The sequence below is a fragment of the Capsaspora owczarzaki genome (assembly GCF_000151315.2).
Source record: "Capsaspora owczarzaki ATCC 30864 unplaced genomic scaffold supercont2.3, whole genome shotgun sequence".
Taxonomy (NCBI): domain Eukaryota; class Filasterea; order Ministeriida; family Capsasporidae; genus Capsaspora; species Capsaspora owczarzaki.
The window spans coordinates 1,239-25,320 of NW_011887294.1; the positions used below are offsets into that span (position 1 = coordinate 1,239).

At 53.6% G+C, this 24,082-nt stretch overlaps 5 protein-coding genes across 5 annotated transcripts; 2 read left to right on the forward strand and 3 right to left on the reverse strand.

Annotated features, from left to right (window-relative positions):
- Positions 1–27: 27 nt before the first annotated feature.
- On the forward strand, positions 28–3,090 carry CAOG_08570 (hypothetical protein; the record flags this gene model as incomplete). The annotated part of the gene is made up of 1 exon (XM_011271868.1): positions 28–3,090. A coding segment is annotated over one exon (3,063 nt), but the record flags the coding sequence as incomplete, so codon positions are not given.
- Positions 3,091–3,454: 364 nt separating this feature from the next.
- On the reverse strand, positions 3,455–7,571 carry CAOG_08571 (hypothetical protein; the record flags this gene model as incomplete). The annotated part of the gene is made up of 8 exons (XM_011271869.1): positions 3,455–3,828; positions 3,893–4,166; positions 4,263–4,654; positions 4,755–6,069; positions 6,150–6,229; positions 6,324–6,658; positions 6,745–6,773; positions 7,566–7,571. 8 exons carry the CDS (start codon positions 7,569–7,571, stop codon positions 3,455–3,457), a joined length of 2,805 nt encoding a protein of 934 aa, XP_011270171.1.
- Positions 7,572–8,097: 526 nt separating this feature from the next.
- CAOG_02004 (hypothetical protein) lies at positions 8,098–9,847 on the reverse strand. Its single transcript, XM_004348704.2, has 9 exons — positions 9,779–9,847; positions 9,609–9,692; positions 9,423–9,506; positions 9,264–9,347; positions 9,099–9,182; positions 8,925–9,008; positions 8,761–8,844; positions 8,599–8,673; positions 8,098–8,411 (listed from the first exon to the last, which is right to left on the reverse strand). The coding sequence occupies exons 1-9, from the start codon at positions 9,841–9,843 to the stop codon at positions 8,198–8,200; spliced, it is 858 nt and encodes a 285-aa protein (XP_004348754.1). The 5' UTR covers positions 9,844–9,847; the 3' UTR covers positions 8,098–8,197.
- A 358-nt stretch (positions 9,848–10,205) lies between these two features.
- CAOG_02005 (hypothetical protein) lies at positions 10,206–15,993 on the reverse strand (the record flags this gene model as incomplete). Its single annotated transcript, XM_004348705.1, has 12 exons — positions 10,206–10,281; positions 10,612–11,077; positions 11,178–11,291; positions 11,447–11,605; positions 11,729–11,879; positions 12,018–12,179; positions 12,300–13,016; positions 13,201–14,285; positions 14,437–14,649; positions 14,741–14,760; positions 14,920–15,247; positions 15,915–15,993. 12 exons carry the CDS (start codon positions 15,991–15,993, stop codon positions 10,206–10,208), a joined length of 3,570 nt encoding a protein of 1,189 aa, XP_004348755.1.
- A 996-nt stretch (positions 15,994–16,989) lies between these two features.
- On the forward strand, positions 16,990–24,028 carry CAOG_02006 (hypothetical protein). Its single transcript, XM_004348706.2, has 3 exons — positions 16,990–17,338; positions 18,001–23,345; positions 23,559–24,028. Exons 1-3 carry the CDS (start codon positions 17,158–17,160, stop codon positions 23,799–23,801), a joined length of 5,769 nt encoding a protein of 1,922 aa, XP_004348756.1. The 5' UTR covers positions 16,990–17,157; the 3' UTR covers positions 23,802–24,028.
- The last annotated feature ends 54 nt before the right edge of the window (positions 24,029–24,082 follow it).

A 24,082-nucleotide genomic window follows, 5' to 3' on the forward strand; every position in this document is an offset into this window, starting at 1 on the left:
TGAGCGGACCGCTGGGAGGCATGGGAGATCGTCCACGCCATCAACAAAACTGCATCTGGCAAGTCCCCAGGGCCCGACGGGCTGGGCACTGCGTTCTACAAAAAGTTCAAGCACGAGCTGGCCCCAATCCTCGCCGCCATCGCCAACCGCTCGCTCGAAAATGGTCGCCTTCCGGAATACATGCAGGACGGCTTCGTCAAGCTGCTGTACAAGAAAGGCCCGCGCTCTGACCTTGGCAACTACCGACCAATCTCGCTGCTGAACTGCGACTTCAAACTCCTGACCAAAGCAGTGATCGCTCGGCTGCAGCTGGTGGTCAACGACATCATACCACTCAACCAAAACGGTTTTGTCACCTCTCGGACCATCGATGGCTGCGTCCATCTCACCCGAGATGTGATTGATCTGTGCAACACCATCAAAACCCCTGGAGTGATTGCCATGACAGACGCGTCCAAGGCGTTCGACAAGGTCTCACACGACTTCCTGTATGCTGCACTCAGAGCGTACGGAGTCGGGCCAGGCTACATCAACATGATCAAACTCTACAACACCAATGGCCGCTCCTCGATGGTGTACCAAGGCCGAGTCTCGGATCACTTTCCAATCCAACGGTCGGTGCGACAGGGAGGCTGCGACTCGCCGACGCTCTTCGCGCTCTACGCCTGCGCCATCGTAGACTACATTACGTACGGCGCAAAGCTCAAGTTGTTGCGGATCCCCAGCAGCAATCTCAAAGCCGATCGCAAGCGTGGCCGAGCGAATGAGGACCGGCCAGACGACCTTGTCATCCTCCCCACCCTCTTCGCAGATGACTCGTCCTACTTTCTCGCCTCACCAGCAGACGTCCCAAACCTGCTGAACGAGCTCAAGTTTGTGGGGACTGCCACAAATCTGGAAATCAATGCACCAAAGACCACCATCATCCCGCTCGGACCAACTGCAACGCGCAAGCCTCCCCCCGACCTGGAAGGCCTCGAGTGGGTTGGACCAAACTCTACGACGCGCTACCTCGGTGTCATGCTCGGCCACGGTGATCTGACCGTCGCAAACTTTGGCGACCTACTTGACAAGCTGCACGGCCAGCTGTCGAGATGGCTCGTCCACGGACCGTCACTCCCAGGTCGTGTGCTCATCGCCAACACCATTGCGCTGTCCAAAGTCTGGTACCGAGCGAGGTTTGTGCCCCTCTCGTCCGAGCAGACAGCAAAACTCACCCGCATCATCGACAAGTTCCTCTGGCACCCAAGCAAATGGCCGCGAACTCACCAGGCCAACGTCGCAGCACCAATCAAATCCGTGGCATGCGGACTCGGACTCATCCCTGTTCGGCGTCACCTCAAAGCCCTCCTCGCCCAAGCCGCCCTGGCATGGTGTCAGCCGTATGCTGCCCCATGGAAGCACATCGCGGCCCACCTCTGGCGTGCGGCAGACAAGCCAGCATGCCCACTCAACGTGCTCAGGCTGGTGATCAAGGCCTCGTCAGACTTTATTGGCATCTCTGCATTCTGGCACAAAGCCTTTGAGGCATGGCACGAGCTCAGGCCAGAGCTCCAAACCCCTGCCTGCCGCGACGAGGCGCTCGCTCACCCGCTCTGGGACTCACCGGACATCCAGGACGACGGCAAGCCGCTCTGGTGGCCGAGCTGGATCCTCAACGGATACATGCGCGTCCGCGACCTGCGCCGCTTCATCGGTAACCCAGCTAGAGAAGAGTGGTCCCCGCTCTCGCTCGTCAAAAGCTTCACCAACGCAAAATACTACAACAAGCTCCACGAGGCACTCGACCGGAGCCAGCTCTCGTCGCTCGTAGAGCAGGATAGCGCCACAATCCCGTCAGTGCAAGATCTACCGTGGTGCTGGGCCCAACCAGCCGACGACGACGACGCCAATCCCAAACTCTTCAGAGTTGTCAAACTCCGCACGGGCAGCCCGCTCACAAGCAGCTCACTCGGAGCCGGCCAAGTGTTCTACGAGTCGGAGAACGCCCTGATCGCGCCTGCCCAGCCAGGCCTAGTCCTCACCAAGTTCCGCCTGGCAACCGCGCAACACGCCACCGTCGTCTACTGGCGAGCTCCCAACACCAAGCCTGAACCAAACAAGCGGGGAAAGATTTTCCTCCCACGAAAGCAGCTGTACCATGTTGGCCGCACTCAACTCATGCCCCTCATCTGGAGCAACATCGTCCTCAACGGTGTTCACTCAAGCGTCCAGAAGCCCCTGCAAGTCACATCGCACAAGCTCAAACTGAAAACGCTAAGGCAGCTGCTCACTCCACGTCCCTCGAGACCAGACGCCCTCCAATGGTGGATCAACAAAGTTGGCTACGTGCCCTTCGAATCACTGGCCAGCTCCATCAGAACCAGTCTAGTCACATCCAAGCAAGCCTCCCTGCTCTGGCGCATTGCACACCGCACCAACCGACTGGGCGCCGACTGGCTGGAAACAGATGGTCAAGCGCTGCGCGCCGGCTCGCTCTCCCGCGAAGAGTACGACGACAGAATTGCCACCGGGCGCTACGACTGCGCGCACTGCAAACACGACGGCCGCTCGGCCAAAGAGACCTGGCACCCCATCCTTGTCCGCTGCCACACAGCCCAAGCGGTTTGGGAAACCGCGAACGCCATCTTCCAGCACGCTCACTCAAGTTCCCTCCCAATGTTCGACAAAGCCCTCCTGTTCGGTCCCTTCCCCACCACGCTTGCGCGTAAAAAGGAAATGCGAGCGCTTGCCACGATCCTGTACCACCTCGGACGCTGGGCAATCTGGCGCACCCGCTGCGAAGCAAAAATCAACAACACATTCACACCCAGCCATACCACCTTCATCAAACTCGTCCACTCCCGCGCCCTGCAGGACATTGTGCCGCGAGCCCCGCCTGCTGACTCTCCCACGTCGAAGATGTGGGGAAAGTGCATGGTCAGGTCAGAAGAGAAGACCACCATTTCACTTCTACCCCCGAAACCCGGTGAGCATGAGCAAACCGAGTCACCAAGCGGCGCCCGTATGACCAGGACGCTGGCACCAAACTTGCAACCGCAAGAATCAGTTAAAAACACGTTGCCCTTGTCACTTACTCCTTGCCCCTGATCATGATCCTCCTCTTTGTGGTTTTTGAGCCTTAGAAGCTTTTCCACTTTCCAATAAACGTAATCAAAAAAATAATACATGTAATTCAACTACCGCATGTTGCGTGTTGCTGTTTGCGCTTGTTTATGTGCTGCTTTCCGAAGGACGAACTTGCGACATCCATTCGTCAGTGGCCGTGTTCGTCTTCCGATTTGTCATGTACAGATTTGTTGCTCGGAAAGAGTGGAATCATCTTGTTTGATCCATGCAATTTGACGTTGATTTTCGGTCACAATAACACAAACATTGAAGCGAATGCACAAACAACTTGCCGAGACAGCTCAGCGAGCGGCTTGGCCGTGAAGCCTTCTTGTGTCGGCCTCGCCTAGTTGGACATGCTGGCGCTGGAAGACGACGCTGCGGAACGAGCCGTATCAGGCAATGCAAAGTACCAACCAAGGTGCTTGACCGGTGGGACATCCCCCTTTGTGAGAGTGTGGGTCACTTGCTTTGTTTCGCCGCTCTCCGTCAGGGTGAACGAGACCTCTTTGGAGTCACCGATTTGGTCAAACAAGAACTGGCGCAGGTCCCCTGCTGTTTTGAACTGCTGCAGGCTGTCTCGCTGGTGAGCTAGGTGCCGAGTCTGCACGAGAAGGTGCGCCAGCGCATTGCACACTTCTTGTGTTTGTGTGCCCCACGAATAGAAGGAACTCGCAATGTGCGTTGCAGGGCTGTGATGCGGGTCGAACGAATATGCGCCTGTTGTTGCAGCAAACAGTCAGCGCATGCTCTATTCATCAATCGGCTGAGAACTAATACGTACTTTGCATAGCGGTCTGAAATCCTTGTGCGAATTTGTTCAGCGCGCTACGCTCCAGCGCCCACGAATTCTCTGCAGGTTTAGCAGTTGCCAAACGAGCTGTTGACATGACCCCCACAAGAACAAGCGTGTCGTCTTTGTATTGTGTCTGCACGTAGTGCTGATCGAGGTGCTGGCGGGCAGAATTTTCGTATTTGCGAAGCTCAGCGGGGCCTGTCGGCTGGAGGTGCATATGCAGCTTCATCTGCAGACCAATGACGACACGTTTCTTCGTCGCCTGATAGTCGGCAGCCATCAGCAAAAGAAAGTGAGAACTCAGAGTGACGACCACTCAACCAACAACAACGCGACCAATATCTATCTCCAAACTTACGTGACCAGCAAGGTCGGCGTGCAAGTAAGCATCGATTCCTGGCTCGTTCTCTGGGGCAAGTTGCATGAACACATCCGTGTTCCATTTGTTGGGATCCAGCATGAGTGACAGGTTTTTGCAGTCATCACTGAACTTGACCCCAGGCAGTAACTCGATGAGAGGGACAAGAATGGCACCCGAAGAAGCTTGAGCTGACAGCACGTGATGGGCAAGATACGCAGTCACCCGCAAGTTGAAGAGGTGGACAACGAGTCGCTCCCACAGATCGGGCTTGGACGGTGGGTTTGCCAGATCCTTGGAGATGCACGTAAGACTTGCTTTCAGAGTGTCTGCGAGCCGCAGGACGACATCGAGACTGTGTTTGACAGGCTCGAGGTCGAAATCGATCGGGACTGCGAAATGTTCAAACCCAAATGAGTGCCTCGTTTCCAGTCATTCAGATGCACTCATTCACAAACGAGCAGATCAGCTCCTCAAAAAGCCAGAACTTACTCAACTTGACCTCCTTGTACAAGTTGAACTGCAGGGACAGCTTTTGAGCATTCTGGTCAGGGGTCTGGTCAAGCGTCACGTCATCCTGATCTGACGTACCGACGAAAGCCGCGCCGCGGCTGACCCAAGCAGCTACTTTCCTGTCAAGTTGCGATACCATCACAGTATCAAACGCGCAAAAGTGCACCAACTCGATCAAAGAAACAGCGCTAATTTCGGGCGTTGCGATGGCACTTTCCGTCCGCACACTCATCGCTGCTTCAATGTGACGCGGCAAGCCACCAGCAATACGAAGTTGACCCACCAAGCTCGCATTGAGTCGCCAGGCAACTGACTTCTTTGATATGTTGGCAACTACATCAGCAAACTCGGCGGTGTGGGGGCCATCAAACGGTTCCATTGGAACTGGATTGACCTCTAAGTTGCTCGAGCCAGAAGCGTTGGAGTCCAACGGCTCGACCAGACCGGGCGTGAGGTGTTCTGGAAGAGTTCCGGCGTAGAGTACAAAGAGCCGTGAAGCCGGATCGATGGTGGCATTCTTGAGAGACCAAAGTGTCTGCTTCAGCAGCCAACGCTGAGATTTCAACTTCTCCATGTAGCGTTGTCTGGCCAGATGTGCCTGTACGACCGAGGCTTCAGAAGCGGACCGTACTTGTGGGACCGGATTCGCCTCGGAGACCAGCTTCTCTTGTGCGCCAACCTTGTCCTGCTCGGCTGCCTTTCTCGCAGCGTCCGCCTGTTTCACAGTGGCTGACTCTTTCACAGCGGCCAGCGCTTCCATCGCTCCAGCGGACACAGCAAGCAATCTGTTGATTTCGTCGACCGCAATCGCAACGTACGGTAACTGATCCCCAGGTTTCGGCGCATGACCGTGCCGACGCTTAAACTCGAACTGCTGGATAAACTCCAGAGTAGCAGTCACCTCGAAGCTCCCGGTCTGCGCAAAGTTCACTTCAAAGAAGGTCCGCGAGATGTTGAAGTATGCTTGCAGAAGGCGAGTCGCAAGAGCGTGTTCAGGGTGGGCGTTGCGGGCGACGGTCCAGTCTCTGGTGATGTCGAAACTGGTTGCGTTATTGAAGGTGACAAACAAGGAAATAAACTCGAGTTCTCGGTTGTTGAATACTTCAGGAGCGATGCGGCCCACAAACTCTTGGCAGAGCCTTGTTTTTCCTGCACCAGGCAACGTCGACGCCAGAAGTGATGGAAAATCCAGTCGATCGGTGCTGTTCCCTGGTCGCTCCAATCGGGTGCTCATGTGCGCTTTAATAGCAGTGGTTGCCACTTGCAGGTCGACGAGGGGGTACGTGGGAGAATACTGGCTCAACAGAAACGAACCACCAAAAGTGAGTGCCACACCCGGAACTCTACCACAAATGCCAACAGAGGACAACATACCTCCCGTTCCTGCTTCGGCGTGAGTTGAATCAGACCCTCAAGTGAAGCTTGGATAAGTTCCGGTGTGTTTTTCAGCTTAGCTGTCATGAGAGCAAAATGTCAGCAAAGAAATCCCAACGACTCAGTCACACACACACACACACACACACACACACACACACACACACCACATACCAGTGATGTTCGTTGCAGCAAGCTGCAGTCGCAGCTGTTCGATTTGCTGGTCCGCGCCTCGCTTGGAGTCAAGCTCGCCATTCAGCTCCTCAAGCAAGTCAGCTCCCAACAAATTGCGGACCACCAGCTTGGCACAGCTGAGAGATAACTCCAACTCCAGGAGTGCAGCTGCGGCATCGGTTTTCTGCTCGACAGTTGGAGAGGCAGCGCCCGCTTGTTGACCATCCAAAAGCTGCTTGAGCCTGGCGCGTTGGTTTGGCCTGTCGGCGCTTTCTGAAATTGGCGCCAAATCGACTGAGACGCCAAGACATGCGGCCAACGCGCGCAGCTGTTCACTGTCCAAATGCAATAAAAAGCAAAGTCAGTCAAGTCAAGACAAAGACAACTCCAGTGTGACGAGTAGGGCAATCAAATTCATTACCTGAGCGTTGCTTGAGCTGGATTCGCTGCCTATCCAAAAAAAAAAAAAAAGAAAAAAAAAAAGAAAAAGTCAGTACCTCCCGTCCTCGCCACCATCAAAGTCAAAGTCGATGCTTTAGTCTTTGTTCACTGAATTACACCAAGTTACTGTCACGAGGAATTGAGGGATGGCTGGGGGGGGGAGAGCGGGAGAAGGGAGAAGCAGAAAGAAAGGAAGAAAGGAAAAAAAAAAAAAAAGGACCAGGAACAGCCAACACGACAGTCTGAAGCGACGGGTGCGAGCCGGCCATGCCACCATACTTCTCTATTCGCGCTCATAGTATCACTCAACGTAGTAGACGGAGGGGCGCTGAAACGACAGGAGCCGGTTGAGAAAATAAAAATGAAAAAAGAAGACAAAGAAAAGAAAAAGATAATAAAAAAAAAAGATAATAAAAAAAAAAGATAAAAAAAAAAGCCATGCGCTCGTTCGCCGCTGGTTCGGGGCTTCAATGCGCAGCGGCTCAATGGTGCAGGGGCAAGGGGATCATTTGCATTGCAGCGGCATGCGAGCGGGGAGGGTGGAGAGGCGACAGACAGGAGCAGGGAGAAGGTTCCAAACCAAAGCAAAAAAAAAAAAAAAAAAAAAAAAAAAAGCGCCAAAAATCGCCAATTGCCAAGAATTGCCAAGAACAGATCGATGCATGTCGTTCGACCCCAGTTTCGATGGAAAGAGTCGGTGAAAGTATCAAAGATGAATCGCGGAAGTGTTTCTTGCGGGAGGCAGAGTGCACGATAGAGTGGAGCTGGGAGAGACCCATGAGAGGCCTTCGCAGCACTTACAGCCATGAGTGAGAAAACGAAATAGACTGAAGTGATTCTCTTTTGAGAAGTGATTTTCCTCCAATTCCGAACCTTGCTCATCATGATCCAAAATCCAGTGCGAGTATGATCGAGTTTTGATCGAGTTTTGAAATCTCTCCCCGGGGGTAGAAGGGGACGGGGAAAGGGGGCAGAGATCAGGCTCAATGATGACGAAGAGCCATTGAACTGGGCTCATCCCTAATCGGTCTTCCCCTCATTCTACACTGCATTCTTAGAAAACGATACCTCCGCATACATTTCGTACGCTTCACTAGTGATTTTAGGTCAAGTTCCGGGTAAGCTCGTAACACAGCTGAAGCGCTGTTTTGCCGCGTTTGACTTACCATTGTGAAAAATCTGAAAGGCACTTGCTGGACTGAGAGTTCAAGACTCGATGTGTGTTTTGTGACCAAGGTAGGTCTGTTATGGATTGACGCGTATCTGTACTTGGAGTGTGTTCACTCAAAGCTCAATGCCAAGTCAAAATTTCAAAGTGCTCCAACCGCCCGGCTTTTTGCACATTATGTATTAAAATTCTGTTGAACAAGAATATGAAGAGAGCCAGAGTCAAGGTGGTCTCAACTTTTTGTCCGGTTGGTGGAGTAACTTCCCTAAGACAAGGAAGGCCACAAACAAACACGGCCCCTCTGAGAGACCGAGCGGATCTTGCTGTGACGGCGAACCAATGCCAGGGCTCGACTCACGCTCCGATGCAGCGCTCGCGTCGATGGAAGGCGCCACTCTGGAAACGTTGCTCCTTGGATAGCGGCGGTCACGAGATTGGAGCAAAGCTCTTGCAGCACCATGCAGCCCTCGAGACTGAAACTGGCCATCAGTCAATTGCAGCCTGACCCCGATTCGCCAGTCGACAGCACACGCTGGCTGTCCAGACAACTGTCGCGAAGCAAATCCCCAATTTCGTTAAAGAAGAGGAGAATTGTTGGGTGTTCGCATGGTTTTTTTTTTTTTTTGCTTTACATGCATCCAATTAACTGTACATGCAGGCACTTACTTTAGTTCACAACTAGTATTGCCCGTTTCCCTGAGCGCAGTGATTCCCGCCTCGGTCAAGAAGTTATCCTCCAAGCTGTTGTTGCCAGTGAAGTTGTCGGTGAGGTCGTGAGAATGTAGCACAAGTCGAACGACATCCAAAGAGTCGTGATGCACAACCTACCGAATGGATGTCAGCGTCTTGTTCACCTTGAGCGCCTCGGCGATTGCCTGAGCGCCAATATCGCCAATCTGATTTGCCCACAGACTGTCCATCAGTGAGTCCTCGGGCTGCCCTCTGCTGGATCACAAGCTCATATGCATCAGTCAACAGTGAAAATGCCTTACTCGAGCTGATTCACCGTCGTGTTCACTCTGAGTGCCTCCGCGATCGCCTGCGCACCTGCATCGCCAATCTGATTCTGGTACAGACTACCCACCCCTCCATCAATGAGCCATTCTGCAATGCCATCTGCTTGAATCTTCCATTCACACCCATCGCTCAATACGAGAATCTCTTACTGAAGCTTTGTCAGCGTGGTGTTGACGACGATTGCCCGAGCAATGGCTTGCGCACCAGCATCCCCAATCCGATTCACCCACAGACTGCTCGTCCTCGACATCGGTGAGCCACTCGGAATGCGTTCTGCTTCAATCCACCCACTCAGAAGTATCGTCATGTCTTACTAGAGCTCAACCACGCTCTTGTTCACTTTGAGCGCCTCTGCAAACGCCTCTGCGCCAGCATCGCCAATCTGATTCTCACGCAAGCTGGCCGTAAACCCCTCGTTCCATCAGTGCGCCACTCTTCAAGCTCTCTGTTGAAGTGGCCGCCCATAGACTTACTCAAGCACAGCCACCGTCGTGTTCACTTTGAGTGCCTCCGCAATCGCTTGAGCTCCTTGATCGCCAATCTGATTCTGGTACAAACTGACCTCCCCAACCCCCCCCCCCAATCGACTTGCACGAGTGAGCACCCTCTGCGGGTTCGCTCGCTCACACGCATCAGTTCAAGAAGGTGAGCTGCCTGACTCGAGCCCAGTCACAGCCGTGTTCACTTTGAGTGCTTCAGCCACCGCCATAGCGCCTGCACAGCCAGCCTCGCTCTGCCAAAGACTGTCTCCATTGGTCGTCAGCACACGTTCCACACAATGCTTTTTTTTTTTTTTTTTTTTTTACAATGAAGCTCGGCTGCATCTGACCTGAGCCACCCGCTCGCCTTCGTGACTTGGTGATACAAATCGTGTTGTCTCTGAGTCGCTAGCATTTCCTAAGAAAGACTGCATTGGTCTGGTTTTGTATCCAAACAATGGCCAAATGAACCTCTCCCTCCAAAATCACACAAGTGGCAGCAAGGCACTCGGGCAATGTAAAAGGGTGAACGGTTGTGATTTAGTTTCGCTGCCAAGTGTCTGAAGTGAACATGAAACAAGCCCACGTCGATCGAGCAGAAACGGAAAGCGACGGTGCCTTTGAACAGTTGAAGGCGCGCACAACTATAAAACTGAAAGAATTGAACTCAACTTTCACAAGCGTTCACGAAACACAAACAAACAATGACAATTCAGGCCGCGCAAAAAGCGACCAACAGAGTCGCGAAAGCCGCGACAAAACAGTCGAGCACAAGTGTTACTGCTGGTGTGAGGCATTGTACAGCGGATTATCAAATTCTTTCGTGGACGACTTGAACAGCGGGTTGTCATCACTGTGTTGGGAGCAGAAAACAAAACGACACAACCAGCACCCGGTTAGCACTTGTTTCCAGCCTTGAGGGAAGCAAACGTCGCCCCCCCCCTCCACACACACACACACACACACACACACACACACACACACACACACACACACACACACACACACACACACACACACACACACACACACACACACACACACACACACACACACACACACACACACACACACACACACACACACACACACACACACACACACACACACACACACACACACACACACACACACACACACACACACACACACATCCTCCTCTTCCAACAACTGTTCGACTTACCCTTTCCACCGCATGCTCTCCTTGTCACGCTGGAACTTTTCCCACTCGCGTCGATCGGCGATGGTGTGAACAATCTTCAGTGCGATGAGACCAATCAGGAAGGCGAGGCCGAGGGCAGCACCAACGGCGGCACCAGTAACAACGCCAACATCGACCGTCTCAGAGTCGACCGAACAAGCTTGGCCATGAAGAATGGGACCAGAGCAGCCGGCAATGGCGCTCTCGTTGTAGGTGCAGAAACCACCAGCGCTGCACCAGGCGCACTCGGGAAGGCGCGTGCAGTTGCTGCAGCTAGTTTGGTTGCTGCAGATGGCGCCAGGGCAAGAATCACCGAGAATTGTCGCGTTGCAGAAAATGCAACCCTGGTCGTACCAGCCAGCCTCGCAGACGCACTGTCCGAAGCAGCCACACGTGCCGTGTCCGTTGCACTCCCGACCATTGATGATGGGGCATGCTTCGACTTTGCCTGTAGCGCAGCAAGAACAAAAAAATGGAAAGCACAATGCCAAAATGAGGTCAACCAAGAAAGCGTTGCGCGCGACATGTTTCTTGACTCATGCACGTACAGCTGCAGTCGGCACCAGTGTAGCCCTCGTCGCAAGTGCACACGCCGCAAGCGCCGCATGAACCATGACGGCCGCAAGGAATGCCACCGGAAATGGGGCAGCCGACGGTCGAGCCTGGGGAAAAAGCGGGAGAAAAACAAACAGTAAGAAGTCGATTCGAGCAAACATTGCAGAAGAAAGAACAGAGAACCGGGAAACAGACAAGAAATAAAAACGTAAAAACATAAAGCTCCACCCAAAAAGCAAAAATCAAAATCATCAACACTCACAGTTGCAGTTGAGACCATTCCAAAGAGGAAGATTGCGCACAGGATCGCGGTCGCATTGGCAGACACCGCAAGTGCTGCTGTCGACGTGAAGGCAGACACCGTTGCCACTGCATGCAACGCCGTCCGACGATGCGGGGCAAGGCTTGGAGCCAGCATTGCCTGAAGGAATACAAACAAACGAAAAAAAAAAGGGGGGGGTTAGGGAGCAGCCGAAAAAAAAAAGCCAACCACAAACAAAAAAACAAAGGCAAATTTCAGCTTCGGATCCAAAATCTCACTTACAATCACACTTGGAGCCGACAAATCCTTCGTCGCAAACACAGACACCGCATTGGCAAGAGCCATGTCCGTTGCACAGACCGTTCGAGGTGAATGGGCAAGGGCGATTTTGACAGGTGCAGTTTTCACCAGTATAACCAGGGTTGCATTTGCACTGAGACGATTTTGGAAGAACAGAAGGAAAGAGAGGAGAAAAGTTGTGAGTACGCGCCTCCACGCTCTCCACCAAAAAGCCAAGGGCACACGCGGGGATTTTTTTTTCTTTGTTTCCAACAACTGTGAGCGCCATTACCTTTCCGCAAGTCGCAGCAGAGTCCGTCTGGCAAACACCTTGGCCACCGCATGTGACGCCATTGCTGTCGGTGGGGCACGTGGTACCGACGGGGCAACCACACGTTTCGCCAGTCCAACCGGCGTTGCAAACACACTGACCGCAGACGCACTGACCACCACCCTGATGTTTTTTTGTTTTTTAAACACAAAACCAAACGAGACGCCAAAGGTGAGCAAACGACCGCCAGAAATACACAAAATACAAAGTAATCATCATCAATCATCCTCTTGCCTGATTGACGTTGCAATTGTCATTGCACGGAGTGGCGCTGCAGTTGCAAGCAGGGCCGGTCCAAGCGGACGTGCACTGGCAGACGCCGCACGTGCAACCAGTCGACTGACCAGCGCCGCCGCACAAGTCGCCATTCTCGTCAACGGGGCAAGTGGCGCCAAGGAGGCACTTGCAATTCGTGGCTGGGTCATAGCCAAGAGCGCACTGGCAGGCGCCGCAGTTGCAGGTGCCGCAGCCTCCGGGCAATTCACTGCAGAGTTCATTGCAGCCGCCGTCGCAAATGTTTGTCGAGCACTCGCAGGTCGGACCAGACCAGCCCGACTGGCAGTTGCACCGACCAGAGCACACGTTGTTTTGCGGATTGATGATTGAAGTGTCGCAGCTGCCGTGACTCGCGCCCGAGCACTCGAGCGAATTGCTGCCAACAGGGCAAGATCCGCTCGACGAGTCGAGACCAGCAAAGCAGTTGCAGGTGGGACCAAAATAGCCATCGTTGCAGACGCAGTTGCCGCAGATGCATTGGCCATTGCCGTTGCAGTTGTCCTGGCAAGCAGCGACGGGGCAGTTGCATGCGTCGCCAGTGTAGCCAATGTCGCACTCGCACTTGCCACACAGGCAGCTGCCGCGACCAGAGCAGTCTGCTCCGTTCACGACCGGGCACGGCAGGTTGTTGTTGGCGCGCAGACAGCTGCATGTAGCACCAGTCCATTCAGGCAAGCAGACGCACTGGGCAGAGAGAAAACCAAAACAAGACAAGCAAAAAAGGGGGTGGGAGTATTCAGAAAGAAGAGAGAGTCAGAGAGAGTCAGGTCAGTCATGAAACGAAAACAACAACAACAACCAAAAAAAAAAAAAACCCAGACCAAAAACAAACGGCAAGCTTGTTTTTGTTCTTGCGTCAAAAACCTACCTTGCCACAGTCGCAGTTCACTGCGGTCGTGCCATTCACGTTGCAGTCAAGGGCTGCGCAAGCATCGTCGCAGAGAGGGACCTTGCAGTCCGCCAGCTTGATGGACAGGAAAGCCGATCCAACGCCGGGGAAGACGACCTCAAGCGTGCTGGTGGCAGACGTGATGGATTGGGTGTTGGCAGTCGCGAGCAGCGTGATGGAGAACGTAGCAGGCGAGGTCGTGGCGGTGGATGGGGAAATTTGGCTGACGAATCGAGCGGCATCAGTGTCGCCAACGCGAGCAAGAACGTTGTTGGCAACGCCGGCATAGGCGGCGTCAAACAAGGCCAAAAAGTTGTTTGAATCCGAGGCCAGGGAAAGATCGGCGCGACCAAAGCCAAGTTGATTCACGAGGGACGTGTAGATGTTGTTGGACGCGGCGTTTGTGACAATGAAGGCAGGCACCACAAACTCGCTGAGGAGCGCCGCGGACAGCAAGCCCAGGGTCGGGTACTCGTACTCGGTGGAGGCCCAGACCGCATCCGTGCCGGTAAAGCACCGTTGCTGCGCGTACTTGTACACTGCGTGTGGGGCCGACGAAAGCGCCTCGGCGTCGCCAGCAAAGTGGAAGGGCGCATCCGTGACGACGAGGAGCATGTGGCGATGGGTCGGATCCCAGTTCGAGCACAGAGCCGCCTGCACAGCAGCATCCAAAAAGCTGTTGGGCCTGTCATTCACAGAATAGCCGTTCGTGCTGGCCGTGGGCTCTTGAACGGCGCTGCGAGCGATGGAAAAGTCTCGCGAAAAGGCCGACGAAGCCGCGTACTGGGACGCAATCTTAAAGTTCCAGTCGGTCGGTCCGCCGAGCGGCACCACGGGCTTGTCGACAAACGTGCCGAAACGCACATAGGCGCACTCGCTTCCGGAAGGAGGTGCAGTTCCGCCGTTGCAGTTCTTGTTGATGCTGTTGCTGAACGCGGTCTGGGTAAAGCTCTTCAGAGTGGCAAGATCGTCGGCCATTGTGGCAGAAACGTCCAGAAGGATGAACAAATCGAGCGGTTTGCTTGTGGAGACAGTGACAGTAATGGGGACGACAACGGGAATGTCTGTGCAGGTTGAAAAATGAAAAAGGGAGGTTTTGAGAAAACGAAAACAGGAACAACGGCGTGAGACGGGAGACAATCACAGCGGCAAAAGGAGCGCATCCAACAAAAAAAAAAAAAAAAAACACAACAACACCACAACACAGTAACGTACTGTAACGAAGGGTGACGTTCGCAGCGGCGGGGTAAATCTCGGGCGTTCCAGAGATGGGAGCAGCCGTGTAGGTGCTGGAAGGATTGTGGTACGAGGCAGCCGGGCAGTCGCCTTGAGCGGAACGGCATGTGCCGTCCTGAGCACACCAGCCGCATCCAGCAATGTTAAGATTGTTGACACACGACTTGCAGTCCGTCAGAGCGGCGCAAGTGTCTGTGCAGAGCGAAAAGCACAAAAAAAGCGGGGTGGAGGTGAGTGCACGTCTCTCGTGCCTCCTACTCTCAAGGAAAGCGATTCGACTTACTGGGATCGACGCACAGGGCACTGCAGAGAAAGGAGCAATCCAAAATCAAAACGAAAAAGAACAAAAAAACAAAAAAAGGACAAGAAGTCGCACTTTCACGGTGAGTTGCTGCTGCTGTTGCTGCTGCTGCTACTCAGTTGGCATGAAACCACAACAAAATGGGCAGCAAAGACAAGTACCTGACGTAAAGACGCTTGACGACGTTCTGGCACGGATCGTTAAAGTACGAGTTGAAACCGCCGCCACCCTGCGCAGCATTGTTGGTGTTGGTGATGGTGCAGGTCTGCTGGCCAAGACAGAAGCTCTCGACGACGGAGCGGGAGGAGCGCGAGTTGCAGGGATCGTACGCCATGGACGAGCACGGCGTGGTGCCAACAGTGAACGGGGAAGGTTGGGGCAGACCGTACGACGCAAAGACGATGGCTGAAATGGTCTGTCCGGTCGGGCAGGTCAGCGTCATACCGCCGCCATACTCGTCAACGGCATTGCAGATGGTTGTCGGAGGTGCTGTCAGATGGAAACGCGGCCACAAGCGATGGTGAGCCACGCAAGTACAGCGACAAAAGGTAAGGAAGGCTTTGGGTTTTTGTATGTTTTTTTTTTTTTTGTTTTTTTTTTGTTTTTTTTTTTTTTTTGTTTTTTTTTTGTTTTTTTTGTTTTTTTGTTTTTTTTTGGCTTTATCGATTCCAGCAGCGTTGTTTTTTTGCTCCTGGTTCCATCTCTGGCGCGGTGGCTGAGCGAGGAAGAACGGCGCAGCGTGCGCACTGCGCGTCACAGTGCGCGCCTGTCTCTCCAATCTAATGGACGATGTGGGTGGTGAACGCCCTGGCGCTCCTCCTCGCGACTTTGAGCCAAAGGAAAGGGCGCGCAGTTTTCGGTTGTCCTTTTTTTCTTTTTTTTTTCTTTTTTTTTTTGGTTTTTTTCGCTCGTTTGTTTCATCGGCTGCTTCGCAACAAACACAGAAGCTGCTCCAGTCCAACCGGGATGACAACACCATTCGCATCAACTTGCATCGTCGTCGGCATTGACCATTTCATGAGCTGACGCGGGGGCGCACCGAGCGCAAAGCAGCAAACCCGATTTTAGATCAAAACAAGCGCCACACACAACTGGAAAAAAAAAAAAAAAAAAAGCCTGGCCAGACAGAGAAGCAGGCTCAATCACGACAACGTACCGACAGCGGCGTCGGCCGATGACGCAGACAGCGCCAACATTAGCGCAACTGCAGCCAGAAGCGCAGTCCAGCAACGCATGGAAGTTTGGAAAAGAAGAATGAAAGGGGGAAAAGCACACACAAAAAAAAAAAGAGGGAAAATAAAAAAAAATAAAAAAAAAAAAGAACCAAGAGTGTTTTGATTTGTTTTGGCCTTTTATTTTTATTTTTTATTTTTATTGATTTTTTTATTGTTTTTGTAATTGTTTTTTGTTTTTTTTTTTTTTTTTTTTTGAAAACTGCGGCACAAATGTATTTTGAGCCTGTTGCTGCCTGCCCCTCCAGCTCGTGTTTGGAAGCGTTTCTGGCATTCCTTCGCATTCTTGCGAAGTGCGAAAGCTTTGCGGGCATGCCCAGATTGAGCGTGTGAGACCTGCTCGAACAGGACAGGGGCGAGCAAAGAGCGCCTGCGCAACGCCATGCGGGAAGGCGCAAAAAACGAGCCAACCAAGCAACAGCGCCGAGCCACAGCGCCACACCTCACGAAAATGTGGTACGAAACGATGAGTTAGCCATGTTCTCACGAAAGCCCCCTCCCCCCGCCGCCGCGAGGTGGTGCAAAAAAAAAAAAAAAAAGCAAGTTGCAAATCGCATGCACTTGGCAAGTGTGGCACAAAGCGAGTGTCGGCCACATTGAAATGTGCTCATCTGCTCTGACTAAAGGTAAGAGTCTGAGCGGGCCCCGTCTGCCCGCGGTGTCACAAGTCTGCTGCGGTCAAGTGTGACTTTTTTGGCGTGTCAAGAATGCGAAAGTGCGGCATGGCCATTCATCCTGATGCCAGGAAGCCGGTTGCAAGCTCAACGAACGGCCGTTGGACTGTGCCGTGCTGATAAGGCGATGATGGAAAGGGCTTTTGTTTGTTCTTTTTGCTTTTTTTCTTTTTTTTTTCCCCGCTTGCTCTTTTTTTGGGACTTGTCCCTTTTCCCCGTATGCAATGGATTCGCGTTTAGATCATTTTACAAAGCAAGGGGGAAAAAAACAAAAAAAAAATCATCAAAATTAAAATTAAAAATCGAACAAAACAACAAACAGTCGTTTTATTTTTGTTTTTTTTTTCTTTTTTTTATTTTTTTCCTTGTTCTTTTTTTTTTTTTTTTTCTCTCGTTTTCGTTCCTTTTGCGCTTTTTCTTTGCAAGTGGGCTCCCATTTCCGCGTGGTGCACTTGCCGACTTCCTTTTGACTCTTTCATTCTCCTGCTGTGCCATGACAGCCTCGTTGGACGCTCGCAGCGGTCGGCTCTCGCTGGCGGCTGTCGCTGTTGTCGCCACACTCCTTCTTGCCGCTGTCGTTTGCCCCTCGAGCGCAGCGCCTCTCGGTCGTCGCACGCCTCTCACCGCGCGCCTCGATCGCACCGATGGTCTTGTCGGGCGTGCTGCTCAGTCGGGTACGGTTGTCCTCGCCGTTGTTGTTGTTGTTGTTGTTGTTGTTGCGAACCCTGCGTTTCGGCTTCTCCGGTTTTTTTGGTTTTTTGGGTTTTTTTTTTTTTTCGTTGGCAAAACAAAAAAAAAAAAGAAAAAAAAAAAGACGCTCTTGTTTGCAGCAACAGTGGTGTGGCTGCTTGTTTGTTTGGGGGGGGGGGTTCACTTTGTCAGGAGGCGAGAGAGAAGGCTTGCGCTGTGACTGCGCTTTGTGTCTCTGTGTGGCAGCCACAAGCGCATTGCGTAGTTGATCTGTGTTTGTTTCTTTTTCGTGTTTTTTTTTCGTGTTTTTTTTTTCGTGTTTTTTTTTTCTTTTTCGTGTTTTTTTTTTTCGTGTTTTTTTTTTCTTTTGTTTTGTTTTTGTTTTTTTTTTCTTTGGGTTTTTCAATTGTTTTCCGTCAATTTCCTCTCTCTCTGTGCACTGCGCCTCTGTTTTCGTCCTTTCTTGTATTCGATTGCGCGTGTATCATATCATCATGTGCTGATGCGTTGGTCTGGCGCTCAACCCCCGCCCTCCCCCAAAAAACTCGTTCCTCTCCGTCTTCAATTCCACTCACCTTCTTGCCCTCCACCGCTTGATCCATCCTCATCACACACTACTCCCTCTTCCCTCGTCTTGTCTTCGTAGGTGACTGGATTGCGTCCCTCAACTTACGGACGGACGCAAACTCTCAACAACAATGCAACCCGCTCGAATCTGGCCATGTTGCGCGCCTGGCTGGCTTTGGCTCGCTCGTCGGTTTGCGCACGTTCGACAACTGCCGCATGACCGAGCGCCTGCATGCGACGCCAACTGCCACGCACGAACATTCTATCGAAATTGCCGCAATGGCTGCTCAGGAGCAGCAGTCGGACTCGATTGAGCTCGCCTTTGCCGTGACGCTGCCAGCCGGCGCTCATCCGCGCATGCTGCGCCGTGGCATCTCTGCCAAGCCGCGTCTTGTTTTCGGCCACCCGCAGTTCCTCACCGCATCGTACGACGGATTGGCGGCGTTTGACGCAAACAACCACTCTTTGCCAACGGACATGACGTGCGCCTCGGCCGCCGACCCGTCCATGCGTGGCGACATTTACTGCCGCGGAGTGTCCTTCTTGCTCATCATCACCGTCAACAACGCTGCCTCCGCTGCCTTCCCCATTCTCGTCGACCCGATTGTGGCAACTGGCTATCCGGTCGGCGTCCTGAATGACGCAAATCTGTACTGGTCCTACACGGCTCCCGCAGACGCACAGTGCGTCTTCCCGTTCACGTACAACTCCATCTCGCGCTCTACGTGCATTTCCGATGGCACCCGTTTCAACTTTTGCGGCACGACCGCCAACTTGGACGCAAATCCCTTGGCGTGGAGGACGTGCGATCAGGCTGCTGTCGGCTTCACTGTCGGCATTGGCCAGCTCGGCTCGACCGCTACTGGTTACAACGATGTGGTTTGGGGTGCTCCTGGCTCGAACGGCAACATTGGTGCCGTCCAATGGAGCAAAAACACCAACGGTGTTTTGTCTGCCACGCCTGCGTCGCTCACGAGCAGCGGCACGTGCGCGAGCTCTGCTGGTGCGCACTACGGCGCGACGCTTGCCATCCAACTTCAGAGCTCGGGTGCTACTTCCTCCCGCCTCATCTTTGGCTCGAGCAACTGCGCCGATACGACCGTCTTTACCGGCGGCTCCTCTGCACCTTCTCGCGTGAACACGTACAACTACAAGGCGTGGGCGTACGGCGTCGGCACTATGGATGTTGCTGGCACCAACCCCAACTTTGTGGTCAGCCACTCGTCTGGATCTCCCATTACTACGTTCGGCAATGGCGTGTCTGGCTACACTCGTGGTGCCGCGCCCTTCAACGTGTATGCTGACGGTCGATTCACCGCAAACATGCTGGTCGCCGACACCAAGGCCTTTGCCAACAATGCTGGCCTTGTTGGCTACGTCTCGTGCTCGAGCAGCTCCTCTTGCTCAAACCAGTGGAGCGCCACCATCGATCAGATCGACTCCGGCTGGGGCAATGCGCTGCTCTTGGCCGACATCAACGCCGATAGCTACCCGGATGCCATCATTGGTGCTCCTCAGTACACCTCGTTCAATGGTGCGCGCCGCAACGCTGGTATGATTCGCCTGTACCTTGGCACTGGCTCGAGTTCTCTCGAAACGGCGCCCGCCTGGACCGTGTACGGCACAGCCAGTGGCGACCAGTATGGCTATACCTTGACCAACCTGTACGACATTAACGGCGACGGAGCTCACGACATTGCTGTCGGCGCTCCGTACTCGAACAGCGAGAAGGGCGCCATCTACATTTATCTCGGCTATTGGGACAACTCGGTCACGCGTCTGAGCGGTCTTCGTCTTCACCAAACCATCATTGGAGCTGCTGCTGGCCACCTGCTCGGCTTCTCCATGGCTGGCGGCCGAGATTTGAACAACGATGGCATCCCCGATATGGTGATTGGCATGCCCAAGTACAACAATGGTCGCACGGACTGGGCTGGCCGTGTTGCTGCCGTCCTGAGCAAGCCGTACACGGACGTGAATGTCAACATTCGCAACAACCTCTTTTTGGCCAACATTAACACGTCGATGACGACTCCTCTCATCATCCAAACCACCATTGCCAATGCCGGCTTGCGCGAGACCGGGCCCATCACCCTCACCATTAGCATTCCCGACGCCACTGTCTTTGGTGCACCCACTGTTCTGCCCGAGTACGGCCTCACCGCGTACTACTACAACTCGCAGATCTCCATGGGCAACTTTGCCGGCCAGACCCCCGTCTTGCAGCGCAACGAAGATACCGTCAGTTTCAACTTGGGTACCGGCTCTCCTGATGCCACCGTGAACGTTGACTACTTTTCGGCTCGCTATGTCGGGTATATCGTGCCTTCCAAGACTGCTTCCGACTACAGGTTTACGCTCGTTGCGGATGACAATGCTCGCGTTTACGTCAGCAACACTGCCATTGTGAGCTCCACGGGCGGATCTTCGACGTCCAATGCACTGTCTCTCACTGCAGGCGTGCAGTATCCGTTTGTCGTCGAGTACAATGAAGCTGCCGGCGCTTCCTCGCTCGTTGTTACTTGGTCGTCCTCCAGTGCCGGCATCCTGGCCAACACTCTTCTGCCCACGGAGAACCTGCGCCCCAGCGTCCAGACGCGCACCATCACATGCACCGACCTCACCTGCACCGTCCAAATGAACAGCCTTGTTCCCGCGCGCTCCTGCTGGGCCTGCCAAAGCAACCCTGCCGGCACTCAGCAGTTTATTCAGCTCCAGTACACGATGGACCAGACTCGCAACTACCCGGCCACGGCGACATGGACTGCCGTCAACCAAGTCACCCCTGTGGTGTTTGGCCAGGTCACTGCCGTGCACTCGCTCAACTTTTTCACCTTTGCCGACCTGCGCATGAACGCCGTCCGCGCTTTTGTTCCCCAGGCAGACCCCAACTACGCAACCAACCCCACCTGCTCGAACGTGGCGACCAGCGTGTGCTCCATTCCCAGCGGCTCGACCACGCTTGTCTTGCGCAACATTGGCTTTGTGAACAACGGACCGGCCACTGCATTTGCCGTCTCCCTGCTCATTTCCTTCCCGACTTCGGTCGAGTTCCTTCGCGTGCAGCGCATTTCCGACAAGACGACCAACAACGCTTCCATCTCGGGCTTTTCGTGCTCTCGCGTCGATGCGGGCGTCTCGTGTCTGTTCTCCAACTTGAATTCTGGGTCGAGCTTTTCGATTCCCAACTATGAAATTGTCTTTAGCATTGCCAACCTGCGCGTTGCTGGCAACTGGCAGTTCAAGACGTTGCTCTCGACGCTCTCCGCCATCACGACCCCCGCCCTGGCTGCCGGCGTGTCCAACTTGCTGAACGCCCCCGACGCAACTGCCAATCTCGGTCTGGCCAACCCGCGCGTGTCTGCTGGCTCGTACTGCGCTGCCAACCAGGTTTGCGCTGGAACGGCCTACCAAGTGTCTTTCGACATTCAAAACACGGGTGCTTTTGGCTCGGCTCGCCCTCAGCTTGTGATTGCGCCACCCACCGCTTTTGCTGCCTCCGCGAGCTACTCTGCCCTTCCCATCCGACCCCGTATCTCGCAGGATGGACAAACGCTCGATTGCAATGTCGGCCCGGGCAGCAACTACACGTGCTTCTTCCCTCAAGCGAACATTGCGGCAGCCTCCACGGCCGCGGTGCAATTGATGCTCACCTTGAGTGCCAACACTCCGGTTGGTACCGAGCTGAAATTCGCGGCCGTCATTTCTGGCAATGCCACCGAATCCACGCTGGCCGACAACGCCCTCCAGTTCTCGTACACGAGCTGCCGCAACAGCACGTTTGTCGTCACCATGTCCACCTCTGCGACCTCCATTTACCCGAGCAACTCGCTGACCGTTCTTGCATCGGTCAACAACCGTGGTCCCAGTGACTACGACGATGCTGCTGCTCAGACGATGGTTGTGACCCTGCCCAGCGGCGTCGATGTGCTGTCAAAGTCGGATGTTGCTTGCACTGGCGGCTCCAATGTGCAAACGTGCCCCATCCCTGATCTTGCCAACGGCTTTTCGGGATTCAAATCCTTCACGATTCGCCTCACGAACAGCGTCATTCCCGGTGGTGTTTACACTACCACGCTCACCTCGACCGCGACCGCCGGCACTTCGTCCGCATCCACGTCGACCAACGTTGTGGACGACACCAATTTGCAGGTGTTGATCAACGCCGCCGAGTCGTCGCTGTTTATCGGCTCGCCGCAGCTGTTCACTGTTGGTGTGCAAAACAACCACCCAGTCAACAACGCGACCAACGTTCAGCTTGTGGTGTTCCTCCCCGTGTCTGTGGCGCTCGACTCTGGCAATCCGATCCAGATTGCCTCTGGCGCGTATGCTGGAATGTACAGCACTTACTGCACAAACCAAGTCGTCGCTGGCTCCGATCCCAACCAGCACATCAAGATCACCTGCACATTCCCTGAGGTCACCGTGCTTCAAGCGGGATGCAGTGTTGGTTCGAGCCAAAAGTGCCAAGTCATTCTCACCATCCCAACGCTGGCGGTCGATGCCGGCGATGCCGTCAGTATTAGCAGCTTCACCACCACTGCGTCGGTGACTGGCCAGAAGCCCGATCAGGGCAATGCCAAGACTGCCTCCATTTCGTTCTCCATCTACCGTTTCCCTGATTTGGTCGTGAGCATGTCGCCCGTTTCGTCTGTCGCTGTGCACGAGAAATTCGCCGTCGACGCCGTCTTTTTGAATCAAGGCCAGATCGCTGCTACGAACGTCAGCTTCACCCTTGTTATTTCGCAGCTGTCTGGAACGGTCAATCTGCAAGCTGTGACCCAGTCGCTCGATGCCTGCGATTCGCACTCGTTCACGACCTACGAAGTGACGTGCAACATGACCTCGCTTGCACCCGCCCAGTCGGTTGCTATTCAGCTGCAGTACAACACGTTGGGAGCAGCCAATGGCGTGTTTTCCACCTTTGCTCGAGTGCAATCCGCAACCAATGAGATTGATACCGACAACAACCAAGCCGCCCTGTCCACCACCATTCTTGACACGTACACTGACTTGGCCATCGACTCGCGTCCGTCCCCGTACCAACTCCAGAATGGCGACAACGTCACCTTCACCTTCACCGTCCTCAACTATGGTGTTTCGACTGCTCGCAACCTGGTTGTCTCCACCACGTCGTGGCCGTACCAGTTCCTGCCGTCCACCTCGGTGACTCAGAAGCCGTCGTACTGCACGTTCTCAAACTCTGACCGCAACCTCAATTGCGACCTTGGCGCCGGTGGTCTGATTCTCGACCCTGGCTACTCGACCCTGTATGGCACTGTCGGCTCGTCGATCAGCTTCACCATGACCTGCCAAGTGAATGTGATTCCGTCCTTCCTGAAGACCTTCCGTGCATCAGCCGATGTGTTCCAGCTCAACATCACCATGACGGCGGAAGACACTGTGATTCCCAACCTTGCTACTGTAAGTTTTGCGATGATGGATGGCATGTTATGGGGCGGGGAGTCTGGGACGGAGTGTTGCTGTTGGTTCACTCCGCTTTTTTTTTTTAAATTTTTTTTTTCGTTTTTATTTATTTTATTTATTTATTTATTTTTTTTTCATGGGATGGTTTCGTTGCATTTCCCCCCCCCCGTGTCTCACTTGCCATGCTTGTCTTGTCCGACCCTTCCACAGTCTACGTCGAACGTTCAAACGTTCAACGTGTTCGTCATTCCTCCTGCGCCTGTCCCAGCCAAGTCGGAGTCTGGCATGGACGAAAAGTACCAAATTTTGATTGCCGTTCTCTGCTCGATCGCTGGCGCTGTCATTATTGGCCTTGTTGCCAAAAAGTTGGGCTTCTTTGATCGCAAGCCCAAGCCACCGACTCTTGACGAAGACGAGTTTATGCAACAGCAGAATCCCCAACATGACGACTAAGAGAGCCAATGTTGTATCCGTGACTTTTAGCTGTTAAATTGCTCAACTTCGACCACTTGTGTCTTTGTCTTCAACCCCGACCGTTTGTGTCTTGTCCTTCTCAGGTTGTTTGAGATTTGTCTTGTTTTTGCTTCCCTTTTTTGTTGTTGTTGTTGTTGTTGTTGTTGTTGTTGTTGTTGTTTGTGCGTTGTAACTCGTGTGAAAAATCAATCCGCACTTTTTGGACTTTCCGGCTTGTTTGGGGTTTTTGACATACATGGCAAAGAGGTGGGTGATCTGCA

What these genes read in the sequence shown, in the direction of transcription:
- CAOG_02004 (XM_004348704.2), bottom strand. Translation starts at nt 9,843, where the DNA reads ATGCTAGCGACTCAGAGACAACACGATTTGTATCACCAAGTCACGAAG. An exon ending in AAGAGCGTGGTTGAGCTCTA is followed by an intron (nt 9,183 to 9,263) that starts GTAAGACATGAC and finishes GAGGACGAGCAG; the next exon opens with TCTGTGGGTGAATCGGATTG. An exon ending in ACCACGCTGACAAAGCTTCA is followed by an intron (nt 9,009 to 9,098) that starts GTAAGAGATTCT and finishes AGGGGTGGGTAG; the next exon opens with TCTGTACCAGAATCAGATTG.
- CAOG_02006 (XM_004348706.2), top strand. Translation starts at nt 17,158, where the DNA reads ATGACAGCCTCGTTGGACGCTCGCAGCGGTCGGCTCTCGCTGGCGGCT. An exon ending in CGGGCGTGCTGCTCAGTCGG is followed by an intron (nt 17,339 to 18,000) that starts GTACGGTTGTCC and finishes TTGTCTTCGTAG; the next exon opens with GTGACTGGATTGCGTCCCTC. An exon ending in TGATTCCCAACCTTGCTACT is followed by an intron (nt 23,346 to 23,558) that starts GTAAGTTTTGCG and finishes ACCCTTCCACAG; the next exon opens with TCTACGTCGAACGTTCAAAC.